This window comes from Pan troglodytes, chromosome 3 (genome assembly GCF_028858775.2).
Source record: "Pan troglodytes isolate AG18354 chromosome 3, NHGRI_mPanTro3-v2.0_pri, whole genome shotgun sequence".
NCBI lineage: Eukaryota > Metazoa > Chordata > Mammalia > Primates > Hominidae > Pan > Pan troglodytes.
This window is the reverse complement of record NC_072401.2, coordinates 119,634,204-119,650,762: the sequence shown is the minus strand read 5'-3', so window position 1 is coordinate 119,650,762 and position 16,559 is coordinate 119,634,204. Positions and strand designations below refer to the sequence as shown.

Sequence of the window (16,559 nt, the reverse complement as noted above, 5' to 3'; positions counted from 1 at the left end):
GGGGGCTTGTTAAAACACAGCACAGCCCTATCCCAGTATCTCTGATTCGGTAAGTCTTTGTTATAACCCAAGAATTTCACTTCTTTTTTTTTTTTTTTTGAAACGGAGTCTCGCTCTGTCGCCCAGGCTAGAGTGCAGCGGCGTGATCTCGGCTCACTGCAAGCTCCGCCCGCCGGGTTCACGCCATTCTCCTTCCTCAGCCTCTCGAGTAGCTGGGACTACAGGCGCCCGCCACCACACCCGGCTAAATTTTTGTATTTTTAGTGGAGACGGGATTTCACCGTGTTAGCCAGGATGGTCTCGATCTCCTGACCTCTCATGATCTGCCCGCCTCGGCCTCCCAAAGTGCTGGGATTACAGGCGTGAGCCACCGTGCCTGGCCTGCACTTCTAATAAGTTTTCTGGTGATGCTTATGTTGCTGCTCTGGCAACCACCCTTGAGAATCACTGACTTAGAATAACTATGAAGCAATATCTAAAATTTATTGGAGGAAAAAAGCTCCATTACATGAAATCCACAGTAAAGTAGAAAGAGCATGTTTTTTGAAGTCAGGTAAATTCTAGGACCAAGATTTTTATTCTTGTACTTACCAGCTGTGTGAATTTGAACAAAAATTATTTAACCTCTCTTGAGTCTTAGTTTTTCCATCTGTGTAGTGGGGAAGAAAATACTTAGCTATCAGTGTTTTATGAGGATTAGCGAGGTAACCTAGGTGAAATCACCTAAAGAGTGCCATATCTCAATATTTAAAAGGCATTTTTCCAGATAAAAACTTTATTGAGATATAACTTAGAATTACAATAAAAAATACATTAAATACATTTGAATCTCAATTACATACATGAGATATAATACAGAAAAATGCATGAGGCATTTTTAAAGTTAAAAATATCTTTTTGGAAATAAGTATTGCCATTATAATGTGAGAAAAAAAGCAGAGAGATTAATTCCTTTCTTAGATCAACTGAAAACATTCTTTTCTGAATCTTATTTTTAAGAATTGTATTAAATACATTTGTTCACTTTTAATGGCCTTTCATGACCAGCATTAATTAGACAAACAGAAAAAATGGATGTAATCTAATTATTTTGCATAGTCAGTAAAAGGCATAATGAATTTATAAGTGTTAAAAAATTGTTAAGTTGTGGTTTCTGAATTCTGTCTTTACCTGTACATATTCTTGGGTCTGAATAAACTGTCCTGCATATATATTTTGTCAGTGATAACTCAACTACATAATCATAGACACACATTTAAATAACCATCTATAAATCTTCGGTTTTATATTTTTGTCAGCCTCAACACTGAAAAATATTTGAATATCCAGATAACTAGAAATCTGCAAAATTATCCAGAAAAATACTTTTTATTTTTTGAGATGGAGTCCACTCTGTTGTCCAGGCTGGAGTGCAGTGATGCGATCTTGGCTTACTGCAACATCTGCCTCCCAGGTTCAAGCAATTCTCCTGTCTCAGCCTCCTGAGTACCTGGGACTACAGGTGCACGCCACCACGCCTGGCTAGTTTTTGTATTTTTAGTAGTGACGGGTTTTCACCGTATTGGTCAGGGTGGTGTCGAACTCCTGACCTCAGGTGATCCACCCGCCTTGGTCTCCCAAAGTGCTGGGATTACAGGCATGAGCCACCGCGCCTGGCCCAGAAAAATACTTTTGACAAAAGTACAGTTAAAAATGAAGCTATTTAATTCTCATGTAACTGATATGAGAAACTACTTTAATTAAAAAATCAATTTCACAAAATATGGATATATACAGCAACATGAATCTCAAAAGTATTATGCTAAATGAAAGATGTCAGTTACAAAAGACTACACACTACACGCTTCCATTTATGTGAAGTTCTAGAAAAGGCAAAACTGTAGTGGTACAAAGTAGTTGCTTGTGGCTGGGGATGTGGTGGGGATCGGGGGGGATAGACTGCAAAGGAACAAGGAGAAATTTTTTTAGGCTAACAACTGTTCTGTATTTTGAATGTGGTGGTGGACATAACTGTGTGCAATGTTCAAAATTCAGCTAATTGTACATTTAAAATGGGTGGATTTTATTGCATGTAAATTATATTCAACAAAACTGGGAAAAATCAATTTCTATAAAAAAGAATCAATTTCTATAAAAGGTCTTTTCCAACGACAAATGCCATATCCAAATTGTAACAAACATTTGGAAACCCAATTCAGTTTAAGAGGACAAGTAATAATTCTGCCATCTAACCATGATATCAAAATGTCTGCATATCCAGCACAACACGAGAGGAAGCAAATCCTGCAGGACTTTCTAAAGCAAAATGCTACCAAGCCTTTGGGATGTTATCAGTCTTGACAAGGTTATGTGATGACTGGGAGTTCACTGAAGAGAGTTTAGTTTAAATGTTTTCCTAGTTGCCTTTTGACTTTAGATAGATAAGGACAAGTGAAATAAATAAGGACAAGAAAAATGTAAGTATTTGTCATGTTTATTATTGTTTTCAGATTGATATCTGCAAATGACATTAAGGAAAAAAATGAACATGCTGAACTCCCTGTGTACATTGCACAGAATTTTCCTCAGTTATTTCTGGATCAATGAGGAGAGGGAATGTATTCTCCTTAGCAAGCAATATGATTGTAAAGGCTGTTTTCTGTGAAGCCAGTAACCAAGGGCCCCAAATAATTTATCATGCAGGATATAGCATGAATGTCTGGTAGTTTAAAGCTTCCATGAGGCTTCATTTTAATACTGATTCTTAGAAACAAGAAGTTTATAGACCGGGTGCAGTGGCTCACGCCTGTAATCCCAGCACTTTGGGAGGCCGAGGCGGGCGGATCACGAGGTCAGGAGATCGAGACCATCCTGGCTAACACAGTGAAACCCTGTCTCTACTAAAAATACAAAAAAATTAGCCGGGCGTGGTGGCAGGCGCCTGTAGCCCCAGCTACTCGGGAGGCTGAGGCAGGAGAATGGCGTGAACCCGGGAGGCGGAGTTTGCAGTGAGCCGAGATCATGCCACTGCACTCCAGCCTGGGTGACAGAGCGAGACTCCGTCTCAAAAAAAAAAAAAATAATTTATGGTGATAAAGAAGTTTATGGTGAAAAAAATTGCACATCAATTTAAGAAAAAGTGCAAAAGATTTCTCCTGGGTATGAATAAATACCTTTCTTAGCACAAAGTTTTGTGTATGTCTAGGAATTCTGCTTGTGAAATATCTTTTAGACTTTTAAAAAATAGTCATCTCTGCAAGAAATAGTTTACAAATAAACAATATTAGGAAAATGGCAGCCTAAGGGACTATTTTTCTAGAAGGGATTTATTATAAAGAGTTATAGGTACTTATCTGTGTCCCTCTTGACTTTTGATACAATCCTGTCAGTGATCAGCTTTGATTTTAGAAGTGTTAATTACAATACTTTTCAATTAAAACATTTGGGGACAAAAAAAAAAAAAACAACAACATGTGCCACCAAATTGACTGCTGGATATTTGAACAGTGTGACATCTGTTTTATTCCCTTCACTTAAAAAACACTTCGATAAGCATTTAGGTATATTACTGAGCTAAATGAAAATTAGGTCAGAGAAAAACATGTTATTCATTCATTAGCAGTTATGGGAAGTTTACGAACTTATTGTGACAAGATCTCATTGTCTAGTCATCAGAAATTTTACACTCGTTAATCATAACATAAAAAGTTCTCACCAGTTTTCTGGGGTCCTATTACCAAGAATTTTGGTAAGCGATCACAAGTTTTTTCTTTAGACCAAATGTCTCTGTGGCGTTTGTCATCGCAAGGATTCTAAATGGGAGAAGAACATAGAGATGTATTTTTTTTCATGAATGTGTCCATTGTGTGCCAGCTTTTCCAACTTGTGTTCTTTAAAAGTATACCAGGAAACGCTAGGATAAAAAATAGACTCTTTTAAAAAAATGAAAGCCCTGAAGTGGCATCATGGAAGTTCTGAATAAATCCCTTCCATGTTGAGGTTGAGAGTCTACAGAGCAGGCTGGAGAGAGGCAGTATTTCCACTTTGGGTAAACAGTCTCATAGCATGAAGAGTTTAATTGGCTACTAGCAGTTCTATTTTTTTTAATAGTTAGCTTACTGGGCAGAGATTATGCTTCCTGCTAACCTAAAAGATGATACACTCAGTATTCAATACATAACTGAAATGTAAGTTGTCAGATCTTTATTCTAAGCAACTTTGAGCTTTCCAGCTGTGCTTCAAAGGGATAGGGATCTGGCCAAAATACTACTATCTAAAGAGACAGCAGATACGTCTCAGCTGCCGTCAAAGGTTGATAAATGTATATCTAAAAATGTAACTTTATAGACTATGATGCTAGAAAGTCCTAAGTTTTAGCAAAAGGGAATAATTAGGGTGAATTACTACCTTAGGGATTCTGCTTTTGGTCTATAATATTTAACACCAACATCCACTGCACAAGTCCTATTTAGAACACCCTTCATTTTAAGAACAAAGTATATATTATGTAGAAAAGGAGGAAGAATTACAGTACCCTTCAATATTATTTCAGGAATGGGCAAACAGTACCACTTTTTTATTTCTAGTCAATTAATACCATAGGTATGTGAAGTTAAATAAGACTTCTGCTTATTTTTAATAAGCAACAGATGTTAAGAGTAAAGTGAGAGTATTCTTTTTGGCTGTTCTTCTGAAAAAAAAAAAAACAGTTTAAAACTTGTCACCTGAAATAATGATTTCAGTTTAAAAGTAAGGTTGAATTAGCAGGAAAATTGCATGTCTTTCCATTGGCTAACATTTGGTGATGTTTCGTGGTGGTTAAAATGAAAAGATGCTTGTTAAAACAACGGAAAAGTAATATGCAGTCATAAGTCCACAACCACCAACTTTAACCTGCCAAATATGCAGTTATGTCTCTTGGAGTCATCTGTGTGTGCTCAGGAGGTAATTAACTTACGGTTGAAAGCTGAATGCATTGAGTATAAAGTTCAGAGTTAACAACTTCAATCTGTGGTAAAAAGTTACTGAGTTCTACTTCTGATGATTGTTATTGTTTTACCATCAGCTCTGTCTGTAACTTTAGTAGCGTTTAGAACAGTGATTAAGAAGTACAACTTTTGGAGCCAGATGGCCTACAACTGATTCCTGCTCTGCAACACACGAGCTGTGTGACCTTGCTTAATTGACTCAGCCTTTCTGTGCTTCAGTTTCTTCATCTGTAAAATGCAAATCATAACTGTACCTACCACTTAAGGTAGTTGTGAGGATTAAATGAGTTAACATGTGTCAAGTGCCCCGTCTGACATATAATAAGCAATATGTAATTATTTGCCAAGATTATTATTTTTCACAGATCATGGAGTGGACAATTTAAATTCAAAGTTGTTCCTGCAATTCTATGATACATAAGAGTCTATGCTTTGAAATCTAGGTTACCCCCAGAGTCATCTGAATATGCTGTATTCATGTGGCATTTATCTTAAGAAGCTCAGTGATTTTCCCATGAAATGCTTTCCCCCATATTAATCCCCAATTAATACTTTTGAAAGCTGTCCACATTCAGTGGCTGTTGGTGTACCTCGTGGTTCAGAAGGCAGATGTCAGTTCTGAACTCTTCTCAGAGATCCTTTAATATGGTTTAGTCATTAGAGATATGGGGATGTGTTCAAAGGCTACCTGTCTAACAAACGACCTGTTTACCATCTTCTACTCTTTCAGCCTATTGCAACCTGTAGATTTATCTCTCACTCCTGATTGAAGACGTTATATTCATTGAATCTGTCACTGAACTTTCCGAATCCCATAATTTCCAATGCGCAAGGGAACAGGGAATTGGGTGCAATATGTAGCAATGATATACAACTACAGTTTAGGAAGGAGTAGTTTCTCAAATTTACTAAAATTTCCAAAGTGCAGGTTTTTTTCAGGTGCCTTCACTTTTCAAATTTGGGATATCTCACAGAATTATGTTCCTGGAATTAACTGGTTATATCAATTATTTAATTAATTTTACCTGCCAGAGAGGGTCTTTCTGATCAGGAAACAGCTCAAAATACTTGTGGGCCAGTTGTACTGGAGGCAGAGTCTGAAGTCGCAGGTTGGTCCAGCTCTTCACAAAGTTGGCCAGATTAACAAATGTATATAATCCCAGTCGGTCATTCCCATAGTTGGACAAATGGGTCATGAAAATGCTGATCTGAAAAAAGCAAATGAACTTCAGTGTAAATAACATTTATTTTGACACTAGAGGGCAGTATAATCACAGCCATGCTAGTTTTTTTCCTTAAGTAGTCTGCACAGGGTTTCAATTGATGGCGTGTTTTTGGATTTGGGACATGTCCCTCAAACCCTCATTATATTAATACATACTGGAGGATGTGTTATCAGCAAGACTTGAGCATTTTTTCCCTGAAATTTTCTTATATTTCATAACAAAAAAATACATTCAACATCAATAGCTGCCGTATACCCATGTTGGTGCAATAAGACTGATGCTGAATAACAACCTGTATATTTCTCAAGCCCTTTTTCACATTCCTTAGTTCCATTATTCCCAATATAAAACATCTCCTTTAAGAAAAATCTTTAATGCTTGGCTAGATAAAATGGACTCTTCCTATGGAAGCACCCGACCTAGATTGAATCCATGCATTGAAAGACAATCACAGCAAGTGCAGGAAACTTTTTATAATAAAATGAATTTGAACTCTGCAGGTTAGACTGCATTGGTCTGGGATGTAGACATAGAATGGGTATTTGTAGCTTTAAGTGAATGCAGATAATTTTTGCTGGTTAGTGTTGACAAATGAATTCTTCTGCATGAGATTTTTAATGGCAAAGAAAGCCATTGTGACGTTTATGCTGCTATAAAAAAGATCATAAAATAATTCATGTGATAATAGTACTTTCCTAAAATATATAATGTCATGTGAATGAATAGTAACAATGGTTTACTATAATCATAATAATGAATTTAATAGGTCATTCATTAAGAGGCTGAAAGAAATATTCAAGAAAATTCATTGAGGTAATGTGACAGAGATGAGAGAAAAAGTTATATTAATATTTAACACAATAAATAAGAAAAATGTAATTACTTAACAACTATGAATAAGAGGAAGTAGTAATATCCTATGGAACAAATCCTGCAGGCTTTTACATAAAAAGCTTCATTGTGATCAAGAATATTTGCATTTCTATTCACTCTGCCTGAACATATATTAAATCTTTGAACTTTTACAAACAAATTATTTTGTGAGTGATTTAAAATAGCTGTCTGTACCAGCAGACCAATGCAGTCATGGAATTGGGAACTAAGCCTTTTACCATTTTGGGTCTTTCTTAAAAAATGAGACTTTAAAACTTAAATCTTCTGGTTATTTTTTAATAGCAGCAACTTCAATTCTGTGACTTAAATTTCCTCTTTTTCTCCTGTAAAATTTATCAGAACATTAGGTGATTGAGAAACTTATGAAAATCATTCTTAAATTTGGAAGTTTTTTTCTAATGTCGTTGGAGGTGGTCTTTACTCATTTGTTTTACATGCCACGTTTTTCAGTGTAGCTTAATAAGGTAGAAAAATGATACTTCTGGTCACCTTTCTCCTAAAAATTTTTTTAAATACAATTTTAAAAATGTGTATTTTTAACCTGGTTAGTAAGTTCAAATTTCTTGCTTTATTTTTATGAAAGATTTGTCAGTAAGTCTATATGTGTCATATTTCACTTGAATAATATCTGCATGGGACAGAAAATGGGAAATACAGATACTATATAACCTCATGATACTAATACATTCGAAATCCCTTTGAATTCACTTTTTAACCTCAGAAAACATTTTATTCTGACAATTAAAGCAGAGAGCTACTCTCTACCTGCATGACTATGGAAAGTAAAAAAATGCCACTCTTTCTAATAAAGACAGATGGAACCCAAAATGAGTTATGAGCTAGTAAAGAACATTGCTTTTCATGAAACTGAACCTGACTTGGAAGAATTAAGGTGATACTTATAAGGTGTTGAACTTAGTCCTGTAAAAGAAAACCTACTTAGCCTCCAAGCGTGGAACTTTTCCCAAATGTTCAATTCTATTTTTATATTCCCACTTTAATATAATGCAAGGTGCACCATAAGCTAAAGGACGGTTTAATGCTTTTGTAACGCATGTCACCTTATGACCCTTTTAGACTCTGTACTCAAGCCTGAGATTTGTTTTGTGCCCCTAAAGGCCATAAGGGAGTATAATTTGTCAGGCATAATACATTTCAATTTCTTTTTGAACTTTTTTTTTCATGAATCACAATATTTTCTATAGACATGGAATATTGCATATCTTTTGCTGAACATGTAACCTCTCTTTCTTTGTTACTTTTTTCTTAGGAAGGTATGCACATTAAGGAACATAATTGACAAAAACAGATATATAACAAGAATGTTTTGGTTAAAAAGTTAGCTTGCTTTCTAGACAGTCTTTCTTCCTTACCTGTGTACTGACCTATGACATTTATAATGTCATTTCACTTCTTGGCAATTCCTCACCTGACAACAATTTCTGTACAGCATAGAAAGAAACAAAGAAAAGGCTTGAAAAGGCTGCTAGTTCAGGAGAAGTAGATATTAGTCTTTTCCTAAAGATGATACTTTTACAATTTTAAGAGTACTTCAGGACTGAGGTTTTATTTTTGTTTTTTTTTTAGATGGAATTGATCAAAATAAATTATTTTTATTATACTTGTAGATTCCAATGAGATGGAAAGTGTCAATAGAAGTGACAATTGCATTTATAAAACAATTTTTGCTATAAACACACTATGAGTAATTAGTTGTCACCAAAAGGACTGTTTAGCTGCTTAAAACTCACATCATTTGAAACTGCCAAAGGCATAATGCTTATATGATTAACAACTGAAAAAATTCTTCCTAGTCTGTGAGATATAGATGTGTATAGCCAGATGGTTATCTGTGATTTTTTTTTCTGTAAAAAGGGAAAAGGTAAATGTCAAATACCACATACATTAGTATTTATGAGAGAGGAAACAGATACTGTTTGTCAAAGTGTAACTAAGAGAAAAGTGTGGGAAGCTTTATCTATACTTTCTAGCATCAACCCCGTGAATCTACTAAGCTCTAGGTATGGGGGATGCATGGCTCACTACCGAGAATAAAAAGCAAAATACAGGTCCTGGTGCAAACACTGTTGACATTGCAGTAAGTATTCTCTTTCTTTAGAGAAGGCTGGGAAGAGGAGAGGAAATGTGGATGTGAAAAAAAGTATGTTATTTATTATAAACTATGCCTTTCATGACCACGCTGCTCAGTTTAAATCCACAAATATTTTTCTGATTATTCTGCTATTTGCCAGATGCTCTGCTTCATTCTCAGGGTGCAAATATAAATATGCTGCTCATTCTTTTAAGTTTTGTTCATGAAAAGAGTCAGAATTCAGAAGGTAGAAGAGAGTTTACAGCAAACTCTTTCTCTCAGCCAACCAGTTTTGTTTTGCTTTAGTATGCTTCTGGGTGACCATAGGTTCAAAAGGTTTATGATATATACAAATCAACTGGGAAGTTTTAAAACATTCTGATCACCAGTCTTTATACTCAGAGATTCTGATTTTTAGGTCTGGAGGAGGCCCTGATACCTGCATTTTAATAATCCCTAGTGGTCTTGATGCAGGGATCATTGGAATACAGTTTGAGAAAGCCTGGCTAGACCCAGTTCTCCCAGAGGAACTTTTATTTTCCATAGAAATATATATTTTATTCATATAGGAAAGATCTAACTCAGGTTATCAAACCCATTGGTTGCTTTGTAGTAGTCCTTTTTAAACACATTTTAAAAGCAAGCATGTTTTATTAAGTTCATAAATATATTTCAATGTCCTACACTTAGAGTTGTCCTTAGTACAAAAAACAGCTTGGTAAGTGCCCTTGGCCATGACTTTTGAGGGCTTCTGTACTGCTGACAGATGTGTGGTGACGTTCAGAAGATTGCTAAAAAGAGAACTGGTTCATACAGACATGTGAATTTGGCTCCTAATTCCCTTCAATCCTGTTTATTTTATTTTTTTAATTTTACTTTAAGTTCCGGGATACAAGTGCAGAACGTGTAGGTTTGTTACCTAGGTATACGTTTGCCATGGTGGTTTGCTGCCTATCAACCCGTCATCTAGGTTTTAAGCCCCATATACATTAGCTATTTGCCCTAATGCTCTCCCTCCCCTAGCCCCCCATCTCCTAACTGGCCTCAGTGTGTTGTTCCCCTCCCTGTGTCCATGTGTTCTCATTGTTCAACTACCTCTTATGAGTGAGAACATGCGGTGTTTGGTTTTCTCTTCCTGTGTTAGTTTGCTGAAGATGATGGCTTCCAGCTTCATGTCCTTGCCAAGGACATGATCTCATTCCTTTTTATGGCTGTATAGTATCCCATGGTTTATATGTACCACATTTTCTTTATCTAGTCTATCATTGTTGGGCATTTGGGTTGGTTCCATGTGTCTGCTATTTTAAATAGTGCTGCAGTAAACATACGTGTTCATTTGTCTTTATAGTAGAATGATTTATACTCCTGTGGGTATATACCCAGCAATCCCATTGGTATTTCTGGTTCTAGATCTTTGAGGAATTGCCACACTGTCTTCCACAATGGTTGAACTAATTTACATTCCTACCAACAGTGTAAAAGTGTTCCTATTTCTTCACAACCTCACCAGTGTGAGATGGTATCTCATTATGGTTTTGATTTGCATTTCTCTAATGATCAGTGATGTTGAGCTTTTTTTTGTATGTTCGTTGGCCACATAAAAGTTTTCTTTTGAGAAGTGTCTGTTCATATCCTTTGCCAATTTTTTGATGATGATGTTTGTTTTTTCCTTGTAAATTTGTTTAAATTCCTTGTAGTGGATTTACTGCAAAAATTTTCTTGCATTCTGTAGGTTGCCTGTTCACTCTGATGATAGTTTCTTTTGCTGTGCAGAAGCTCTTTAGTTTAATTATAATCCCATTTGTCAATTTTAGCTTTTGTTGCCATTGCTTTTGGTGTTTTAGTCATGAAGTCTTTGCTCATGCCTATGTCCTGAGTGGTATTGCCTAGGTTTTCTTCTAGGGTTTTTATGGTTTTGGATTTTACACTTAAGTCTTTAATCGATCTTGAGTTTTGTATAAGGTATAAGGAAGGAGTCCAGTTTCTGTTTTCTGCATATGGCTAGCCAGTTTTTCCAGCACCATTTATTAAATAGAGAATCCTTTCCCCATTGTTTGTTTTTGTCAGTTGTGTTGATAATCAGATGGTTGTAGATGTATGGTGTTATTTCTGAGGTCGCTGTTCTGTTCCATTGGTCTATATGTCCGTTTTGGTACTAGTACCATGCTGTTTTGTTACTGTGGCCTTGTAATATAGTTTGCAGTCAGGTAGCATGATGCCTCCAGCATTGTTCTTTTTGCTTAGGATTGTCTTGGCTATATGGGCTCTTTTTTGGTTCCATATGAAATTTTAATTCATTTCTTTTTCTAATTCTGTGAAGAATGTCAATAGTAGTTTGAAGGGAATAGCATTGAATCTATAAATTACTTTGGGCAGTATGGCCATTTTAATGATATTGATTCTTCCTATCCATGAGGATGGAATGTTTTTCCATTTGCTTGTGTCCCCTCTGATTTCCTTGAGTAGTGGTTTGTAGTTCTCCTTGAAGAGGTCCTTTGTTGTAAGTTGTATTCCTAGGTATTTTATTCTCTTTGTAGCAATTGTGAATGGGAGTTCATTCATGATTTGGCTCTCTGCTTGTCTATTGTTGATGTATAGGATTGCTTCTGATTTTTTTGCACATTGATTTTGTATCCTGAGACTTTGCTGAAGTTACTTATCAGCTTAACGAGTTTGGGGCTGAGACGATGGGGTTTTCTAAGTATAGAATCATGCCATCTACAAACAGAGACAATTTGACTTCCTCTCTTCCTATCTGAATACCCTTTATTTCTTTCTATTGGCTGATTGCCCTGGGCCGAACTTCCAATACTATGTTGAATAGCAGTGGTGAAAGAGGCCATCCTTGTCTTGAGCCAATTTTCAAGGGAATGCTTCTAGCTTTTGCCCATTCAGTATGATATTGGCTGTGGGTTTGTCATAAATAGCTCTCATTATTTTGAGGTATAGTCCATAAATACCTCATTTATTGAGAGTTTTTAACATAAAGGGATGTTGAATTTTATTGAAGGCCTTTTCTGCATCTATTGAGATAATCATGTGGTTTTTGTCATTTGTTCTGTTTATGTGATGGATTACATTTATTGATTTTCATATGTTGAACCAGCCTTGAATCCCAGGGATGAAGCCAACTTGATTGTGGTGGATAAGCTTTTTGATGTGCTGCTGGATCTGGTTTGTCAGTATTTTACTGAGGATTTTCATGTCGATGTTCATCAGGGATATTGGCTTGAAGTTTTCTTTTTTTGTTTTGTCTCTGCCAAGTTTTGGTATCAGGATGATGCTGATCTTATAAAATGAGTTAGGGAGGAGTCCCTTCTTTTCAATTGTTTGGAATAGTTTCAGAAGGAAAGATACCAGCTCCTCTTTTTACCTCTGGTAGAATTCGGCTGTGACTCTGGTCTTGGGCTTTTTTTTGGTTGGTAGGCTATTAATTACTGCCTCAATTTCAGAACTTGTTATTGGTCTATTCAGGGATTCGTCTTCTTCCTGGTTTAGTCTTGGGAGGGTGTATGTGTCCAGGAATTTATCCATTTCTTGTAGATTTTCTAGTTTATTTGTGTAGAGGTGTTTATAGTATTCTCTGATGATAGTTTTTATTTCTGTGGGGTCAGTGGTGATATCCCCTTTATCATTTTTTATTGTGTCTATTTGTCAATCCTGTTTTTTACCAAAGCAAAATTTTTCATTTCTCCATGTACCTCTCAGATGCATGTTAACTTATGAGTTCTCTATTTAAAAGGCTGCCTTTCACATTCACTTTTGCTTTATTTCATGACATTTTAAGGGCTATGTGGCAAAGGAAGAGTGTACTGTAATTTACTTCATGTTCTTCTTTCTCCTTGACTTAGATCCCCAGACCAGAAACACTCTTTACAGAAAAAGTAAGGAAACCAGTTTATTTTTATATAGGGCAATGAACAAACTCCAGAAGTTTCATTTTTATCATCGTGGAAAATGCATGAGTTCCATCACTCTCAAGATAGTACTCCATCACATGAGCACGTCTCATTCTGAAAAATAAGTATAAAATTCTGAGCAGAAAGGATATTCTAATGATGCTCTGGGCCTGAACTTCCTATACTATAATTCCCTGACTCGGGCCCTCTCATAGTGCCTCATTAGCTTTTGAGTTGAATAAAGTTCAGTGTGTCAACCTAAGGCACTACATGGTCCCAGTTTATCTTTCCAGTCTTCCCTTCTGTACCCCTTCTGTGCTCAGGGCAAACCAGCCAACTTGTCTTGGTTGTTGATCTACAATATTCCTTGGACTTGCCTCTCCACGGCTTCGTTTATATGGTTTCTTCTCTCTGTAAATACGCTGCCTCACTTTGCTACTTAGCTCAATTTTATGTATTCAAGAGTGTCATGTCCACTGTTTCATATCTCTCAAGGCAAATGCAATGTTTTTAAAAATGCAAGCCCTAAAGCCCCTAGTTTTGTCTTTCTGACATTTTCTTATCCTGGCTTGTTTTGTGCTTTTTAAACATACTTGTTTTATTCATCTCTAGATTGTAAGTTCCTTGGGGGCTGGCATGGGCCTTTCAACTTTATTCTCTGAACTGTCTGTAATATATTGTATGTGCTTTGAGCTGGCTCCAGTAATCTTATTTGTAAAGCTGAAAAAGTCTAGGGTCAGTTATTTTTTCAATGCCACTCATTCTGGTAATCTTTTAGCACCATTAAAATTGTGGGCCTCCTCAATGATTTATTCTTGTCTCCTCTAACTTTATCTCCATTCACTGTGTACTCTTCTTTCTGAACTCTGCTTCTCTAGTCTCCACTTATTTTCTTACTGTCCATTTCCCTCTGTTTTCCATGAAACCTTACTCCTTTTTAAATAAACTATATCTTTATGTCTTTGCCTTTGGCCTGTACAGTGATTAAGAAAGAGGGCTCCACCACCTACTGGCTCTACAGTCTTAGCAAGTTATTTAAACTCTCAGTACTTTAATTTACTTGTTTAAAAGAAAACAAAAAGGATATAATAATAGTAATTACCTCACAGGGTTGTCATTACAATTAAATGTAAAGTTAAAAAAATTTTAATACACTGCCTGCCACATAGTAATTGCTTAATAATGAAGAGCTATTTATTATTGTTGATATATTATTGTTATTTTGGAGAAACATCATTTCTTATTTACAGTTTCTTTCTAGCAGCTCACCAGCCTTATCAGGACAGCCTTCCAACCTCTTAACCCTCTTATTTTTTTCCTGCATCAATCAATGTGCTTCTGATCACTTCTTCTACCAGGCAAGATTCTATCTGCAATGGTTTGAACTTCTCTGCTACGATTACCCTCAGATTCCCAAATCATCTTTCTGCTTTCAATGCTCTGCAAATATGAGACTTTGGGCCAGTTCTTCCATTTAATTAGTTCACTTCCACATATGGACTCTTCAGCACAATTAGAGAACAAACACACAATAGGAGCTATTCATAGCGCATAAGCATATAGTCCCCAATCTCAATGGAATCCTTAGTACTACTGGATATTCTTCTTATTTATTCATTGTCACCTTGCTCTTCTGTTCCCTTCAGCAGCTATTTTAAACTTTCATCCCTCTCTGGAGGCCTTCTGTTCAGTTTCCACTCTCCCTACTTTCCCTAATCATCCCCTAATTAACAGGGAGTGCTGGTCATCAGGCAGGAACTCTTTCAAGTCCTTCTTTCTACACATTTGTCTTTTAAAAATTCCTCCTGACACCTGGAGTGTCAAGCAAAGGTGTTCCATTTTGTACTCAAGACTAATATATCCCCCAGTGCTTTTCATCGCATCTGCTTTCAACTCCCATGTGATCTTAGTCTATCACATATTCCTCTGTTTTCCTCTATTTTCAGTCCTCTCCACTGGTCCTTCCCTCATACCCGAAAACATATTTCAATCTCTCTCATCTTAGGCTCTCTCTTGAGATTTTATCTTTTCTAGCCACTGTCCTACCCAGCCAAGTTCTTCAAAGGAACAGTACTCAGGTGCTGACTTTACTCCTCACCTCCAATCATGTTTCAGCCATTTGTGACTTGGGTTTTGTCCCCACCATCCCATGAAAAATGCCTTCCGAAAGGTAAGCAATAGCCTCGTAGCTACATATGGATACTTGGTAGTCATTGGGTTAACCAGTCTACTCCATTGAACATGGTTGACCACACTTAAAATTTTATTCTTCCTTGGCTTTTTTGACACTGTTTTCTCCTAGTTCTCCTCTATCTATATTTTTCACTGATTCTTCCTTCTCCACATTACCTTTAGATAGCTAGTGTTTTTCAGGGTTTTGTTTTTTACATGCTGTCTCTAGGTGGAATCACCACAACGATCCCCAGATCTCAAACTACCATTCCTGTCTTTCTCCTAAATTTTATACTTAAATGTCTAGTTGACATTTTTATCTGAATGTGCCGTAGTCATCTCACTTTAAACATGGCTAAATTGAGCTCATTATGTGCTTGTAATAGAGTGTAAGTAAGCTCCAGGAGAGCAGGGACCTCATCTGCTTCATCACTGCTAGTTTCCTAGCACCTAACCAGCTAAATAATAACTAGCACATGGTAGATGCTCAATAAATAATATTTGAATGAATGAATCTTTACAGACAGATCTGGTCTTCCTTTTGTATTCCTTATTTTCCCTAAGGTTACTACTGTTCCTATGGTTATCAAGCCAAAAAACTGAGGGCATTCCAGACACTTACCAGATCCTCATTTCTTATTGAACTGGACTTGTTTTGTCAATGCACTCTCTTTTATAACTCCAACGGATCCTCTCTATCCCTGTTTGCACTTGCCTGGTTTAATCTTTCATTGAATCTTACCTGGGTTCTTTAAAAGCTTTCTAACTGGTCTTCCTCCTTCCAGAACTGTGTTCCTCTAATCTATCCTCTAGAACAATGCTGTCCAATAGATACATACTGTGAGTCATGTGTATAATTTAAAATATATGTTTAGTAGCCACATTATGAAAAATAATAATAATTGAATAAAATTAATTTAAATAATATACTTAATTTAACTCAATGTACACAAAAATGTCATTTCAGCATGTAATCAACATAAAAATTATTAATGAGTTATTTCTCATTTTTAAATACAAAGTCTTCAAAATCTGGTGTGGTATTTTATATTTACAGTACATCTCAATTAGGATTAGCCACATTTCAAGAATTCAATTCACATGTGGCTGGTGCAGGCGTAGAGTCTGTGCCTTAATGCTTCAAGAGTCCATCATGATAATGCCCCTACCTTCTTCTTCATCTTCATATTTTCCCACTTACTTGCTTTTACTTTCCATTCCAGTGTGCATGACTGCATACATTGGTAGATGTTTTTTATTCTACCTGGAATACCTTCCTGTCTCTTTACCTACCATTGCTTTTCCAGTT

At 36.2% G+C, this 16,559-nt stretch overlaps 1 protein-coding gene across 3 annotated transcripts in view; it reads right to left on the bottom strand.

Annotated features, from left to right (window-relative positions):
- The window catches only part of NDST3 (N-deacetylase and N-sulfotransferase 3), a 202,815-nt gene that overhangs the window by 28,974 nt on the left and 157,282 nt on the right, over nt 1-16,559 (bottom strand). For all 3 annotated transcript variants that reach the window (XM_001147455.6, XM_009448191.4, XM_016952107.3), the window contains exons 6-7: nt 5,993-6,175; nt 3,695-3,791 (exon numbers count right to left, since the gene is read on the bottom strand). In XM_001147455.6, coding sequence (XP_001147455.1) covers nt 3,695-3,791; nt 5,993-6,175 — 280 coding nt within the window. The remainder of the gene's footprint in view (nt 1-3,694; nt 3,792-5,992; nt 6,176-16,559) is intronic.